At 36.2% G+C, this 16,392-nt stretch overlaps 3 protein-coding genes across 6 annotated transcripts; 2 read left to right on the top strand and 1 right to left on the bottom strand.

Annotated features, from left to right (window-relative positions):
* Window positions 1-5,667: 5,667 nt before the first annotated feature.
* Window positions 5,668-7,840, top strand: LOC103958863 (protein SCARECROW). The gene is made up of 2 exons (XM_009371179.3): window positions 5,668-6,627; window positions 6,837-7,840. The coding sequence occupies exons 1-2, from the start codon at window positions 5,848-5,850 to the stop codon at window positions 7,581-7,583; spliced, it is 1,527 nt and encodes a 508-aa protein (XP_009369454.2). The 5' UTR covers window positions 5,668-5,847; the 3' UTR covers window positions 7,584-7,840.
* Window positions 7,841-8,114: 274 nt separating this feature from the next.
* LOC103958861 (TBC1 domain family member 15-like) lies at window positions 8,115-13,621 on the bottom strand. Of its 4 annotated transcripts, none has more exons than XM_009371178.3 (12): window positions 13,365-13,612; window positions 12,771-12,946; window positions 12,424-12,519; window positions 12,014-12,117; window positions 11,288-11,487; window positions 10,640-10,762; window positions 10,471-10,559; window positions 9,500-9,605; window positions 9,324-9,421; window positions 8,903-9,148; window positions 8,714-8,794; window positions 8,115-8,484 (listed from the first exon to the last, which is right to left on the bottom strand). In XM_009371178.3, exons 2-12 carry the CDS (start codon window positions 12,876-12,878, stop codon window positions 8,470-8,472), a joined length of 1,266 nt encoding a protein of 421 aa, XP_009369453.2. In that variant the 5' UTR covers window positions 12,879-12,946; window positions 13,365-13,612; the 3' UTR covers window positions 8,115-8,469. The 4 variants fall into 4 exon arrangements, with proteins under 4 accessions (XP_009369453.2, XP_048429767.1, XP_048429769.1 ...); XM_048573810.1 differs by having other exon boundaries at window positions 8,478-8,616; window positions 13,365-13,617; XM_048573812.1 differs by lacking the exons at window positions 12,771-12,946; window positions 13,365-13,612 and having other exon boundaries at window positions 8,478-8,616; window positions 11,288-11,480; window positions 12,424-12,439.
* A 1,105-nt stretch (window positions 13,622-14,726) lies between these two features.
* LOC103958860 (60S ribosomal protein L14-1) lies at window positions 14,727-16,377 on the top strand. The gene is made up of 4 exons (XM_009371177.3): window positions 14,727-14,903; window positions 15,170-15,299; window positions 15,405-15,517; window positions 16,053-16,377. The coding sequence occupies exons 1-4, from the start codon at window positions 14,799-14,801 to the stop codon at window positions 16,107-16,109; spliced, it is 405 nt and encodes a 134-aa protein (XP_009369452.1). The 5' UTR covers window positions 14,727-14,798; the 3' UTR covers window positions 16,110-16,377.
* The last annotated feature ends 15 nt before the right edge of the window (window positions 16,378-16,392 follow it).

Here is a 16,392-nt window from a genome sequence, read left to right as displayed (position 1 = left end):
TTCATAGCGGCAGAGAAGAGAAGATAATAGTTAGGGTTTGTTGTATTATTTAGATGGTGTAAATATTGAAAAAGCTAAGGGGTATTTTTGTCTTAAAATTTTATGATTTTTGTGTTCCACGAGACGGAACGACCAGTTCCAGGGGGGAGGTGGAATGAAAATTTAACCTATTTTTGTTCCGTGGGACAACACGTTCCACATAATTTAGCGCACCAAACATGGGACGGAATGCGTCCGTCCCATCCCACGTACCAAATGCGCCCATAGAGTCACCATCAGTCAGCAACCATTCCTGTATTAAATAATACAATAATTTTCACTTTACTATACTAAAGTATCGTGGTTTTTAAACTTTTACACATTAAGTTTTTTTCATCCCAATCTCATACCTAACATGAAAATTGTGGGACACTTTCATACTTCCGTGAGTTTGATATTTAACTTTTCTGTTAATTGATGACATAGTAGAATTTGACACACAAGTTCATGCCATGTAGGCTCACATATTAATTAAATAATAAAAATTAACTTTACAATAATTTGAGAATAAAAATGCTTGTAAATACAAAAATAATGTTACTGAGAGCAACGATGCTCATCTATCTTACACCAAAAAAGGAAAGTTGCAATTGGCCTAGGAAAAAGAAGGAAGACTTAGCTATAATATGAGAAGCCTAGAGATGCCCTAAGAAAACCTGCAAAGAGAACCCTTCACCTACAAACGAAGGTTCAACTCAAGATAGGGGGACATAACGTTACTGAGAGGAGGAGAGGAGTTCAAGGATACATCACACCAAACAAGGGAAATCATTCCCCAAGTGCAAGCATACTTGAATCTTACAAATAGCCATCTTCTTACAATCTTAGGAATCCCTCTCAGCTTCTTTCGATCTTCCTCAATTAATAGAAGCTCTCTTAGAACCCTAGAAATTTAGATTATTCAACCCAAAATATCATGCAACCCTGCAAAGTTCTCTCTCATGCTAAACTGACAAACTTCTAGCTTCCACGCCACACTTTGCTTAGGCAAGTCATTATTTGTTTAATCATATTATCTTTGAGCCATTAACCTAACCGAGACACACTAATTCTTTCGAGGTATCCCGAACTTAGTATTCAAACGGACCAGAGGAAGTAAAGAATATCCGTCAAAGCTCAAATTCAGCTCGGCCTAAAAGTCCACCAACAGAAGTCAACAACAGTATTCAATTCCCTGTAAATATACTTAAAAGTTAAACAACACTCATCGAACCTTCGACGAATAGGCCTGCATTGACTAAGAAGCACACGCATAAGGTGAGAATGTTCCCATTGTCCCTACAGGCACACACAAAACTAACTCTACCACACATTTTTTCTCTCAATATTTTATGTTAGTTGTAGCATGAAAATGGTGACAGAAGTCAAATTTTGAACATGTTAAAAACATTTTAACTTTACCACACAAGGGAAAAGTGAAACATATTTCTTTCATCATCTTGTCGATTTTAGATAGGGAAAGCTAAATATGGAAATATATTATTTAAAATGCTCAACTATTTCCTTAGTTTGATATGCAAAACCAAACAAAACCTTAATTGTAATTTTATCCCCTCCAACAAAGAAAATAGAACTAGGATCCAAACTGGTTGACTGGGACTTGGACCACCATGGATCTTGACAAGTTTGATGGCTTCTGCTTCTCTCTCTCTCTCTCTCTCTCTCTCTGTTTGTCTGAAAACAATAGGTTGACGATATGACCTCACAGAAGATGTGCTCCCATAAAACTGTGGGTTGGTTTTCTGTACCACCAGAAGGTCGTATCTGAGGAAGATTTGGCTGGCTGAATAGGAGGAAAATGATATATCATGACCAAATGGTTTGAAACATGATTTTCAAGAATAAAATTTGGGTTTAGCCAAATAATGAATAAGTTAATAATGATTTTTTTAATTAATACTGTTTTTTTTTGGTAAGGTTATGCTTTATTTTGTATTTAAAATTAAATTATTGCGGAGTTAAATAATAAGTTTTATTTTCAATGAACAAACTTACTAAACATACACTTACAAGACATACAAAAAGAAAAATATATTTGTGAATAGTTATCGTCCTTACCCTTGCACTGCCTCTTCTTAAACGGATGGATTTGCATAAAGACAATTATATTTAGAGTGAATAATAAGGGCAATCTTACTGCCCTTGCCCTTGCCCTTGCCTTGCCTTGTCCTTGATCTCCTAAACAGGTGGACTTGCTCTAACATGTAATTAGTTATGATCTTATCTATTTCATCTTAAGCCTATACATAGACACTCTAAAGAGAAGGAAGGATACTCTAATTTCTCCACCTAATCTCTCTTGTTTCTGGTTATAAAAAAAATTCTCCCTTGTTTGTCTCTTTTCTCTATATTTTATTCTAATAAATTAAACATTTTGTTTACATTAATTCTCAATTGACTAGAGAGAAAATAGCACACGAATACATTTTTATTTTCCTGGTGAAGTGGCGTGGAAGCGAAACAAACTACAATTTTACAATTCTAAACGTAAAAAGGTCGATCTTATTATTTATTTAAGAGAATTGTTAATTGCACTTCAAACTTTTTATATTTAAAAAAATATACACTCATGACTAGTGCAGAATGAGATTTTTATAGTGTCAATAAAAATTCCGTTTTTAATGCTATTTTATCCAGTATTTACAAAGACCGCAATAAATTTAAATTTTTGGATTTTTTGTCCTCAAATGTAGAAAGATTAGACGAGATTAGCTCTTGGACAATGATCGCGTGCAAGACACCTATCTTGAGTGAGGATTTAACCCCTCCCGCTGCCCATCCCTTCTCCACCAATTTTTTTAATAATAAATGAAAGTAAACAAAAAAAAAAAACATGCGGGGGAACTATCCAAGTGAATCTTGGAAAGCGCTTTGGAACAAAAATATTTTTTTTAAATGCGTTTTCAATCAGTTTAAAAACACTTTCAAATAAGTACAAAAACTTTTAAACTTTACCACGTACGGGAAAAGTTAAACATATATCTTTCATCATTTTGTAGATTTTAGATACAAAAAGCTAAATATGGAAATATAATATTTAAAATGCTCAACTAATTCCTTAGTTTGATTCTGCAAAAACAAACAAAACCCTAATCGAATTTTTCTCCCCTCCAACAAAGAAAATAGAGCTAGGATCGATGGATCCAAATTGGTTGACGAGGACTTGCACCCTGGATCTTGACAAGCTTGATGGCTTCCGATTTGTTGTGTCTGAAAACAAAAGGTTGACGAATGACTTCAGAGAAGATGTGCTCCATGAACTGTGGGTTGGTTTTCTATACCTCCCAAAGGTGGCATCAGAGGAAGATTTGCTGGCCGAATTTCCGGAGGAAAATTAGATATCATGACTAAATGGTTTGAAACACGATATTTCAAGAACGAGATGTATTTAAATTACGTAATAATTCAATTATAACTATAAATTAGACTCGTTATTTGTAAGAGTCAAACATGAGTATTCTTATCCAAGAAATTTTTAATAAGTAATCAAATTTAATACGTTAAGGATTTTTAGACTTATTTGCTTTTGTTATTTTTCAAATTTTAACCACTTGAAAGGAGTGCGAGCGCTTCAAACGCTGTTCAAAGATTGACTGAGGGGTTTCGAGAAAATTTGAGCATTGGTTGAAGGGTTTCGAGCTGGGGTGACTATTTCTGAATCTTAAAATAACAGGCCGAAAGTTTTTAACGTACGCCAAAGAAAAATTAGTCTCTCAAATTTGGACAAATCTCTAAAGTATGGTGCTGTCAATCAAGAAATCGTCATATGAGTACTTTTTTATATGCATAATTAGTAATTTATTAGTACTGAAGGACATGGTCCAATCCAACCCAGAAAAGCAAACAAAATTTTGGGAATAATTTATTTAAGTCTGTCGCAAAAAATGTCTTATCCTGTGGGCCACTATTTTTAAAATAAAGAAAAAAATTTATTATTATTAAAGAGATAAACGGGGAATTCGTTATCATTGTAAAAAATGAGAAGTTTCAAACTCAGAACGTATTGGAAGAATTCAACTCTCTATCTATTAAGATATTAAAAACAATTAGAAGCAAAAAGTTTCAAACATACCTCTAAAATCTCAGGACCGGCAGTTGAGACAATCCAATTATTAATTTGATGAAATATATTAAAACAATTAAAATGAAAAAAATAAATTAAGAGCAGCCATCGATCATTAACGACTGCTTGATGTGTTTAGTGGGTTAGTTGTTTCTTTCCTCACCTTCTTGATCTGCAATTTCATCTCCATTATATTATAAGGAACTTAATTAAGCACATCATCACTTGTATAAGAAAATAATATGAGTTTTATAGCTCAATGACAAGCAATTTTTCATGCTTACCTACATAATTCAAAACATATAACGTTTGCGATGTAAGTAACAGAACTACTATAGGGTTGCCCAGCGGTTGGGGTGAATTTCAAGCCTATATTTCGCTTGTTTTGGGTTCGATTCCTAACGATGGTAACTCGCACGATGGTGGCAGGAAGAGGTTAAAATGTCTATGTGAATCTTTCGGACTCCCAAAAAAATAGCACTGTCGTGGCTTCGTCACCAACTGATCACCGATTTGAAAAGATAGGAAAAAAAGATGCAAGTAACAGAACTAGTAATTTAGGTTACATACATGGATAGTGAGAGTGACATAGATTCAATATATATAACTAGAACATCTTAATTAAATATATACATTTGCCAAATCATTTAACTTGTAAATAAAGCAATAACATGTAATGTTCTAAGAGTGACATTCTAATATTTTATAAACTAACTCTTAATCTGGTATATTGTTTCTCTTTTCATTGTTAGAAGAGATCTTAAAGTCCGAATTCTTCCTCCCCATTGATTAGTTAAAGACCAGAATCTTTTATACTAAAGCTAAAAAATCAATTCTATCAAATGCATAGCTAGAGTATATTTTTTCCTATTTTGCACTCAAATTTGAATATTTATCCTTAATTTTTATATTCAGATATTGAATAAATAGGAATGTACATAAGAAAAAAAAAAGAGTGTACAATAATTTATTACTTAAAACGCATATTGATTATTGTTTTTAAACGAATCTGAAAACACATAATATTTTTAATGAATTTATTATTGTTTTTACACAAATCTGAAGGTATCAGCATGCATGATGAATCAAAATATTTAACAACCAAATAGACTTGTAAAAAAAAAAAAAAATTGTATACGTTCAACGATAAATTAGGTTCTCATGCCTCATTTTTTTTTTTCATTAATTGAAATCTTTTTTTTTTCATGTTTTATTAAGGTCTTTTGACTTTTGTTCATGTCATTATTTAAACATAAATTATTTACATGTCATCATATGTCAATTTTAAAACTAAAAAACTTATTAATCATTTCCAAATATATCTTTTTAGTATTTTTCATATATTTCTATCTTAATTTGTACTCATTTTTTTTTCACCAATATTATTTTTAGTTTCAATTTGTACCTATAATTTTAAATTTTAATATGTACCCATATTTTAAAATTTAATCTGCACCGATTTTCTTTTTCTGAATGACCCTATATTCTATCAAATTGTATAATTAATATATAAGAAAAATCACTACCTGGGTTACGTAGGTCTTGGCTTGTAGCATGTTAACCTCTTCTGTATGTCTTGGATATGCCGGCCATCCCTTCCATGCCAAAATTCTGCTATGTCATCGCCTACGACTTTTTCTTTTGGCCACCACCTTTAAAAATAAACTCCATCTCCTTACCACCACCTCCCCCTCATTATTTTCTTCCTGCCCAGATTTGCAATCTTAATAAAAGCAGAATTTGAAATGGCTCACGGGACTGTCAACATAATCCAATCCCACGAATCCTGGATTAATTATCCCAACTCTAATGTTACTGGCTTCGAAAATAATCCCATCTCCAATCCCAAGCCCGTCGAAAACCGGTTTATAAACTTGGAGAGGAGTGAGCTCTCTCAGTGGGTGGAGCACATCACGAAACAGCTCATCGACGACTTGCCTGAACCCGCCACGACCAACACAGCCTCCGCCGACATGTTACAGACGTCTGAGGACTATTTTGTCCCGTCATCACTTTCCGCCGATTTAATTAGTCCGACGAAAGTACCACGGAGAAGCTATGGCGAGCATGAGCATCATGAGCTCCAATGGGGCAATGAACTTCAACTCCATGCAGATAATAACGACGTAAGAGCAAGAGGAGGGAATAATATGAGTAAGCTCGATGAGCATGGCTTAACCCTAATCACACTCCTCTTCGAATGCGCGGTTGCCATCTCCGTCGACAACCTCCCCGAGGCCCATCGGATGCTCCTCGAGCTAACCCATATGGCCTCGCCGTACGGGCCATCATGCGCTGAGCGAGTGGTGGCCTATTTCTCCAAGGCCATGGCTAGTAGGGTTGTCAACTCATGGTTAGGCAATTGCTCCCCATTGGTCAACTACAAAAGCGTTCATAGTGCTTTTCAAGTCTTCAACACCATCTCCCCTTTCGTCAAATTTGCCCACTTCACTTCCAACCAAGCCATCCTCGAGGCCTTTCACCACCGCGATAGGGTTCACATTCTTGACCTCGACATCATGCAGGTATATATGGTTCGAAATTTCGATAGTACCGTACGGATAATACTTGCCTCCTTCCATTAGAATTAGACATTAATTCCAATACAGTCCTGCCAATCATGTTTAATCTCATATGTATTTAATGAGTTATTTTTATATATATGTCAAACTGTGATTTTGCATAAACGAGTTGTTTCCTCATGTTAGCTAACATCGACATATATTGTTTGCAGGGTTTGCAATGGCCAGCCTTGTTTCACATTCTCGCCACACGCATGGAGGGTCCTCCACACCTGAGAATGACCGGTGTGGGCACATCATCAGAAATTCTTTTGGAGACCGGAAAGCAGCTCTCAAATTTTGCTAAGCGGCTTGGACTATCATTCGAATTTTTTCCCATTGTAAGGACAGTTGGCGAGGTAGATGCTTCCATGGTGCAAGTAGAGCGAGGGGAGACCCTCGCCGTGCACTGGCTGCAACATTCGTTGTATGATGCGACCGGCTCTGACTGGAAAACGTTGAGACTCATCGAAGAACTAGCACCAAGAATTGTCACATTGGTAGAGCAAGATATGTCACATAGTGGCTCATTTTTGGACCGTTTTGTTGGGTCGTTACATTACTATTCGACAATGTTTGATTCACTAGAATCATACTTGCCTAGTGACAACCCTAGCAGGCACAAGGTGGAGCATGGTATGTTTTATAGAGAAATCAACAACATATTGGCGATTGGAGGCCCGGCAAGAAGCGGCGAGGACAAGTTCCGGCAGTGGAGGAGTGAACTTGGGGCAAGAAGTGAGTTCATGCAAGTAGAGATGAGTGGGAATTCAATGGCACAAGCACAGTTGATATTGAATATGTTTCCTCCTACACATGGGTACAGCCTTGTGCAAGGAGATGGGACTATTAGGCTTGGGTGGAAGGATACTAGTTTGTATGTTGCTTCTGCATGGACTTGCTCTCACGCTTCAAGATAGCTAGCCAGTTTTTTATACAAGCGATATTGGAGAGGGGCCTAAGGGAATATCGAACTTTAGATTTAGGCTGTAGGAGCAAAAGCTCTTAACTGCTTGAATTAGAGGCTACTCGCACAATTACTAGGTCTTTTTTTGTTGGGTTTATATGGTTTGTTTTTTTCCTACTTCTCGTGAAATGGTTGGTCATTGATTGTACTAATTTGGGGTTTGGAATGTTTAATTACCCTTTGACACTCAATACAACTTCAAATTAACAAGCGCACGTGTACTTTTGTTGTTGTGTAACTACTTGGTTGCATATGACATTTTTGGTACTAGTGTTACAAATTAGAATGTAGTCCAATATCCCAATGGATAGAGCGTAGAGTTTTAGCGATGCGTCCCAAGTTCAAAACTCACCCTTCCCCTAAATCCTTTAACAATTTTGTCACAATTCTACTTTCTAATTTGGTAAACAATTAAGCTCCTTCCTTGTAAACCAAGATGCCCTCATTACCCCAATTAAGTTTCCAATGTCCATACGAAAAGAAGTTAAATGCAAAGCACCATATTATCATGCATTGAATTTTAAACCACCTCGCTTCCGAAGTAGTCTTTTATAAAGAGCAGAGTCTTCGCCTACGCACCCAAAACTCCATCAACGATTGATCGAATTCCTGTTATTAGGTCGAAAATGTCGTCTTCAAGAATTGCTCTTTGCATGTCTTGTTGTTAGAGAGAGAGAGAGAGAGAGAGAGAGAGAGAGAGAGAGAGAGAGAGAGCTAACTAGAAGGAAAACATAACGAAAAAAGTGACCCGAAAATTGTAGCTGTTTGCCCGTGTCACCAATTCACCATCACTTGGGTGCAAAATTTCGATAAACGAAGTTGATAGCCCGGGAAAACATCTATGACTTCATGGTCTGCAAGAGTAAAAGGCGAAGAAATCCTTCAGTTTCTAAATCAATGAAAGAGCCTCCTCTACCATGCTCACTCTTCTCTATAAATCTTTTGAAGAAGCATTTATCTGGAATTTATTTATGTGTTTTCTTTATCTGGAAAAGAGGAATTATAATCAAGTTTTCGAAAATCTCACAATCCCTAAATTAAAAAAAGTGCCCTGCTTATGCTTTGCTTTAGATGGATACATACCTTCAGGTACTTTTTGTGAATCCTCAATGCCTCGTTACATGCCTTTTTAGCATCCAGATTTCCGGTTATGTCACCTAAGATCTGGAGACCAATACGAGATTAGTGAACACAAAAAAGTAACATGAATTGCATTGGAACATGAGAGAGAGAGAGAGAGAGAGAGAGAGAGAGAGAGAGAGAGAGAGAGACCGAGACAACATCATCAAGACCCTTAGCTTCCTTTAAAAGTTGCTTATTTTTGGTCTCAAGAACACTTGCAACAAGAAAGACGGAAAGTGCACCATGCTGTTCCGTGTATCCTGTCTTCACAATATTTCTCTCGAACTTTCCATATTGCTTTAGTTCTTTGTCATGTACATTAGGTGGTGTAGCACCACCACTCGGAACTTCATACGATGAGAAAATGTTTGGGTTGTATTCCATGGCCCACATCAGCTGAAACCAATCTATTACTGTCTTAAAACAAGCTTATGAAGAAAAGCAAAGAATAAAAAATACCCCTTAATACATTGATTACATTGAGATTCACAAGACATACAGTTCGAATTCACATCAGAAATCGACAGCATGAATCCACAGTATGGCAAATAGGTAAAGTTTTCCTACTCACCTCCCAAAGATACAATGAATCCACAAAGGAAAACTCTCTTCGGAACAGGACCATTAGCATGCGAAAAGCAAATAAATACTCCCCGCCATCTAGATCATCTGTCAATAAGATTGAAATGGAACTTTAGCTGAGTATGAAGGACCTGCGTCACTGGACATGCACAGAGCAAGTTTTACCAAGGTGCTGATGAAGTTTAGGATCAATAGTTCTGATTACTTGGGAGAGTGTACCCAGCTGAGATTGCACCCCTATCGAACTTGCACTGCACCTAAAATTCTCTCTCTGTTTTCGAAACAAAAGCAGGAATCTGAATTATACCCTAACAGAAGCATATCACAAGCACAAATCATCTAACAAATCATATAAAATAAAATTTGTCAGAGGTAAATAATAAAAAAGAACAAGATAAATAATCAGCCCCAAGGCCCCCAATAGACAACTTAACACTTCATATCTTCTTGTTATGCATGATCTCTATCAGAAGGGAATTAAACACACTGTCGATGAAACCAGATGATCACTAGATGTTGGAATCCAATCCAGTTCAGCAGAACAAACTTCAAAACTCCTTACCAGTATAATCTAAGGTTAATTATGCCACACTTAACTTGACTATAAGTTTAAGAGTTGATTTAACCATTGAAACTTGACTACTTGATCTGACTTTTGATGCCTAATGCTGAATCATGTTGCCTTTATTTACTAGTGCAGCGCCTGACAGATTCAGCACAGCCAACATTCATGTACCCGCTGACTAGAGAACCTCAGCTAATTATATCGTTAAGCAATCCATTTACAATGTTTTATGGGAAACAATTTCCAAGATACCTTCTAGGTCTGCCAATCATCCATCTTGATTCTTAACACCCTCACATCCATTCTTGGTACACCTTTCTCAACTGTCCATTCTAGTCTACATGATGAATTTGAGCAGTCAGGACTCAGTCTACAGGAAGAATAAGACAACCAATATTGCTCATGCTAGTCAAATACTAGATCCCAGTTTAAACTGGTCACAATATACTACCTGTTCGGAATCACTCATAACAAGTTCATGGACAATGAACAGCAACAAGAGGCAGTCAACACTGTTCTATCAAAACAAGCAACCAATAATAGTACCATCAAGGTAAGAAGGAAAACATACCAGCCTTCGCATGGTACGTTCGAAACACCAATAGGCATCTGCTTCATTTTCAATAAGAATTACCATTGGCGAGCATATATCATTCATTCCTGTCAAATGTGCCCATTATAAATGTCGCTTAATACTGTTCAACTTTAATGGAATATCACTGAGATTCAGAAACATTCACCTTGAACATAACCAATATCATTGTCCACCCAAGCATAAACTGAAAGAATGTCCCAAAGTTTTGCCTGATTAGCTTGACTCTCATAAAAGACAAGTGTTCGATCCGTGCGAGCAACATCCAAACCTACAAGCCAAATCCCCCAGTTGAGTAATCACTTCTAATAGTTAACATAAGTAAAAATAACCATAAGATACCAAAATAGATAAAGGTTCAGAGCTTATAGTAGTGAAAAAGAAAAAAAATATAATCGTGAGCACATGGTAAAATAGCCATAAGATAATCAAATGTGTATGGTTCATAATTTGAGCTATGAAAACAGTTAAAAAATCATTGAAAATATCATAATAATCAAATATACATGCTGCGCATTCGTACATGAATAAAAAGTGTAAAGTATTTTCCTTGAGAAAAGAAAAACAAGTGTCAAGTTAAGGTAGTTTTCTGGGTTTTCTTCCTTGTGCGTAATAAGTTAAAAGTGATTTGTTAATCATTTTTATTGAAAGAAAACAGCCACAAACAGTGAGAACTACTGTACCATGAGAGCAACAGAAAAGTGAGATTGTGTCGAGTGGTAAAGGGTAAGTTGGGTCTTCGGTTTACAATTTATCCAAATAATATAGTTTTGCAACACTTGGAACAGATATGTACCAATTTGATGCAAGAAAAGCTTCCACTGAATCACTTTCTTGTCTGAAGAAGCATGGTTTGAAGCCTCTCTGATATTGCCATTTGCTGATTCTTCTATGGGTTGGCCATCATCCGTGATGATTGGTGTTGTAAGAAATTTTCCACTGCCAATGACTGGAACCATCTCCTGGCATTCAGCTTTCAATCTGTTATACTGCTCCCTAAAATGGCACGTTAAATATTAAGTCACCATATTAAATCAAAATAAAGAATGTAAGATGGAGTCGATGGACAGCATGCCAATAGGACTTTTTGTTTAGGGAAATAATGTAAGAGGAAATTAGAATACGAAAAACAACCTAGCAATGCCAACTTGACTAGAAATAAAATCTTTACCCCTTCCAAGGCTCGCTAACCTCACATTTCACCAGCACCCCTCTTTATCTACCCAAAAACTACAGCACAGGCTTAGGTCTAACACCACAAACCAAGCGAAGAAAAAGAAAAAAAAAATGTAAAACCCCATCTCGTAACCATCCATGCTCCCAAAAGATATTACTCTAGAGCAATCCAAAACTTAAAGAACCAGGATCTTTGCATCGCTCCAGCATCATGAGGTTATATTCATATTGAAAATATCTATGTGGATTGAAGTAAGAGGAGTTTCATGGGTGCTCCATTGATTTTGATGACGATTAAATTAGAGCCACCCTCTACATATTAGATTGCAATAAAAAAATGTATTACCTCCGGCACTGCCTGAGCTGATTTCGTTCATCGAAGGTGCTATTTGGATCAAAGCAACCTAACAAGAACTCCCAAACTACACCTTTGATTGCAGGATGGACACCCTAGTATAACAAATGCAGTTAGAAGATATATACTAAATATGTTACGCATACAATTTGAATTTTGAGTGCACCAAAAGGAGCAGCATTACATGGTGTATCTAACCCCAGCAAGGCTAAAAATCATTTATGATGTGTTTGCTGTATCCTACATGCATTAAAATTTAACGTCTACATTTTTTTTTTCTATTGTTGGGGACACAACTCAATAACACAAGTGACGAAACACACACAGAAACACAAAACAACCCCCCACCTCCAACAATAGATCCTAACGAAAAAAGAAGTTACAAATAAACGAATGGTTACCCCTCGTTGGATTCGTCTAAGCACTTTAGCTATATCCAAATGACCATCTTCAGAGAAGGCAGCATGCCATCTTCTTTCACTAAGAGTTTTCCCCGCCTGCAAAAGTTGATACTTATAAGCATGGATCACACATGCTTAGCAGGAGCATGACACACCGTTAAAAGTACAAAAAAGTAATCATGTTGCAATTGAGCATTGGTGGTGCAAAACCATATCTTTTCAATGGAAAAACTGTAGAAATTATCTTAGCAGCAATAATTAAACTGTTCCATAAGGTGATTGAAATCAACTGTGTTAGACAGAACTAAAAGATAAATTAGCAACAAAATGAACTGAAAAGGGCGTACCCTGAGCCTAAAGTGTGTCTTCGGGATGTCAACTTGGCATTCTGGTCTAACAGGATAGAAAGCATCCAACTCAGCAGTTGAAGCTTTCTTCATAAAAAACAACGCCATTCTCCCTCACAACCAAGCATCCAAGATACACCAATTCAATCGCCTTCGCCTTTTCTTTGTCCAGACACCTAATTTCAAGTACAGCGTCAGTATTATCACTTAAACATAAACACTAAGAAGATCACATATACTCAAAAACGAAACGAAACAAACATATGGGATCATCCCACAATACATCACCACCATTTATCACATATCCAAAATACCAGATTTCCCCAACATTATATCATCTTACATAATCTCTATCTCCAATGCAATGTTTTCACATTTCAATATCTCAAGACAATCTAACAGATAAACCCAAAATCCCCTTTGCGTTCAATGATATAAATAATAAATATCTAAACATCCCAAGATTAAAACTTTATGACAAAAATCCCAGATACAAGAGAACCCCAGATTCACATATTTTGTTTATGCTCATCACGTAGTTTCCGCACATCAAATGCATTCAAAACATTCTAAAAAAATGTAGATTTCTAATACCTTCAGTAACTGTGGTAGAAATTCAAATTAGGATTGTAATTGCTGCAACCCCCTTGAGCTTTTCTTCGAGATGGTGAAAAAAAATTCACACAGATTGGAAAGAAAGAGAGGTGGGAGCGAAGAAAACGCAGGAATATTATAGGAAAGGAAGAAAGTTTGGCATCCATTTTTGCTTTAACGGTAAATTAGTTTTTTCTTTTATACGAGCCCTTTTTTGGATTATAGTTATAGCCGGAAGCGGCGACACACACACGGGGACCCCCACCATTCCAACGGACGGAAAGGAAACCGTCTAATTTTTTAAGAGTACCAATTTGCCTTTATGTCAAATTTTCCGTCAAATCGGACGTTGTTTTGTAACTTTGCTCATCTAGGTGGTGAAAACTATAAAAAATAAAAAATAAAGAGCGATAAATTTGACGGTTCAAGTTAATCAATGTACGAGGTTCAAAACTAAATTGAAAGTTGACAGTACAAATAGAAATATGGTTATGAAATTTACAATGTCTTGTTAAATCTTTCCCTTAAACAAGTTACTAAAGTGTACAAAAAAATGTTAAAGGATCTTACAAACTAAAGAAAATTGATACATTTTAAAATTTTACATACCAAAGAAAATGGTTGCATTTTAAAATATTAGGGAACCGACCTAGAAATCGAGGGGTACAAATGAAAAAAGATGTTTTCAACTCAGTGTTTTTTGAAGAAAGTACTTCAAAAGTTTTGGAGTCCAAATTTTTTTTTCTTTTTTCTAAAAGCGTTTTCTAATCATTTTAAAAATAAAATGAGTCATTTGTAAAATTTTCTCTTCAACTAGTTATAAAAAATTAAGCATAAAGAAGTACTGCCACTAGTATGACTTAAAATCCAGAATATTTTGATGACAACTTTAAACCAGTAATGTACTGGAATAAACTTTATATTATAAATGTTATAATTTTTCTTAGTCCCACGGCTCCACATAGTCTTGTTACCCAAGAAATCCTGTTTAGTAAGTACAACGTTCAATAAAGACAATATAATTATAATTGTCAATGAGAACAAAAATATGCAAGAAATAAAATACATGGCGTTCAATCCTATTTAGGAAATATAAAATTCATTAAGGATAAATAAATCGATATATAATACCTTTTAACTACACCACTGTCAAATAATAACATTCCTAAAAATTGGTTTGGACCCAACTCAACTGTGTGAAGGAGGACTTCATTGTAAAAAGAGGAACATATAAGGGTACAAAAGAAAAGATAAATTTTTCAAACATGGTAACCAATAAAATTCACGATTGTAGAAATTACATCGACCGCAGCGGATTCCCGCTCAGCTTGAACAAAACCCTATTTCTTTACTACCCAAACCCTACTCTCAACTCTTGCCTCTCACTCATCTTCTCAGACTCCTCTGCCGGATTTTTTCAGATCCTCTGGAAAAATGCCGTTCAAGAGATACGTGGAGATCGGACGAGTTGCTCTCGTCAACTACGGCAAAGACTACGGTAGGCTCGTCGTCATCGTCGATGTCATCGACCAAAACAGGGTATGTTCTGGCTTTTATTTACGCATAATGCCAGTTTTCCTCAATGCATTTTGCTTCGAAGCTTTCTGCTTTACGATTACAACGCCGAGTAAAATAATGGGTATGTGTTTGTTTAATCAGATTTTTCATGAAAATATTGTAAGAAATTAATCAGAGTTCTGATGAAATTTTACAAGAAAATAAGCAGATTTTGAGTTTATGTAAGTAGATTATTCTGTATTAATTATTTTTGCAAGGATTTGACAGACTTGCTGTTTGTTTTGCAGGCTCTGGTTGATGCACCTGACATGGTGAGGACACAGTTGAACTTCAAAAGGCTTTCGCTCACCGATATCAAAATCGACATCAAAAGGGTTCCGAACAAGAAGACTCTGATTGCTGCAATGGAGGCTGCTGGTGAGTTTCGACTATTGAGTGAATATGGAAAGATGAGGATTTGAGGCGTATCCAATTTTATTTTGTTACCAACTGAATGGAGTTTTTCCGTAATGTGGTTGGCAGACGTAAAGAACAAATGGGAGAAGAGCTCATGGGGCAGGAAGCTGATTGTGCAGAAGAGAAGAGCTGCACTTAACGATTTCGATAGGTTTAAGCTCATGTTGGCAAAGATCAAGGTGCGTTACTAATCTCTCATTTTTCTTCTCTAAAAACTGAACCTCTTGTGTGTTTAATTTCTAGTTTTATATGTTCATAAGATTTTTATTCAATGTGTGAGAAGTTGACAAAAACCGTTGAGGGTTAGGCTTTCGGTCCTTACCTTCCCTTTTTCACACCAAATGCCGTACATGCTTTTTGGCTGGCAGTGAAAAATTCATCGAAGTTAAGACACTGCCAATTAGGTATCACTAGCTTCTAAAATCTGGAAAGTTTATGCCGGGCTAGGCCTTTGCAATTTCTACCGGCAGCTAAAATCATTTTTTCAGTTCTGTTATGCATGATTTACAACTTTCAATGGGAAGAAATTGCATCCTAGCTCCTAGTTTGTAAGAGCATGAATCTTTTGATACAAAGTGAATAATTGAAGTTTTGAAAAACCCCATCTGATGACTGCCTGAGCCTCGTCTTCTCTCTTTACGTGTCTATGTTGGTAATTCGTTCACTGGTTAATTTGTCTTTGTAAAATGTTGTTTTATTTTTGTGTATGTACAGAGGGCCGGAATCATCAGGCAGGAGCTGACGAAGCTCAAAAAGGAGAGTGCATTCTGAACGCAGTCCTGTTAACTTATTTTCGGCGAGTTTATGTTTTGATTCGTAGAGGCGACGGTAGCTTGGTATTTTGGTTAGTCACAGTTACGAGTGGAAACCAGCCGCAAAAGATTATCTTTGTAAACCATGTGGGGATTTTTGTTGAAATGAAACACCTTGTGGGGATTTTTGTTATGTGAAATCATAGTTTTGATTTTGTAAGACTTACTTGATCTGTGAAATTGCCGCTGATCTGAATGTGAAATTTCCAAATCAGTGAATTCTACTTCGTCGATGGATAAAC

Source organism: the organism of the source record quoted next, unplaced genomic scaffold, assembly GCF_019419815.1.
Source record: "Pyrus x bretschneideri cultivar Hongxiangsu unplaced genomic scaffold, Pyrus_bretschneideri_v1 Contig7, whole genome shotgun sequence".
Classification (NCBI taxonomy): domain Eukaryota; kingdom Viridiplantae; phylum Streptophyta; class Magnoliopsida; order Rosales; family Rosaceae; genus Pyrus; species Pyrus x bretschneideri.
This window is presented reverse-complemented; position numbering and strand designations above follow the sequence as displayed.

Bases quoted from the DNA above. Each gene is read 5' to 3' on its own strand.
- LOC103958863 (XM_009371179.3), top strand. From the start codon at position 5,848: ATGGCTCACGGGACTGTCAACATAATCCAATCCCACGAATCCTGGATT. The intron at 6,628-6,836 runs GTATATATGGTT...TATTGTTTGCAG, and splicing joins TTGACCTCGACATCATGCAG to GGTTTGCAATGGCCAGCCTT.
- LOC103958861 (XM_048573810.1), bottom strand. From the start codon at position 12,878: ATGGCGTTGTTTTTTATGAAGAAAGCTTCAACTGCTGAGTTGGATGCT. The intron at 11,488-12,013 runs GTAATACATTTT...GTGCCATTTTAG, and splicing joins CAGCTCAGGCAGTGCCGGAG to GGAGCAGTATAACAGATTGA. The intron at 10,763-11,287 runs GTACATATCTGT...TTTGGCTTGTAG, and splicing joins GCTTTTCTTGCATCAAATTG to GTTTGGATGTTGCTCGCACG.
- LOC103958860 (XM_009371177.3), top strand. From the start codon at position 14,799: ATGCCGTTCAAGAGATACGTGGAGATCGGACGAGTTGCTCTCGTCAAC. The intron at 14,904-15,169 runs GTATGTTCTGGC...TTTGTTTTGCAG, and splicing joins ATGTCATCGACCAAAACAGG to GCTCTGGTTGATGCACCTGA. The intron at 15,300-15,404 runs GTGAGTTTCGAC...TGTGGTTGGCAG, and splicing joins TGCTGCAATGGAGGCTGCTG to ACGTAAAGAACAAATGGGAG.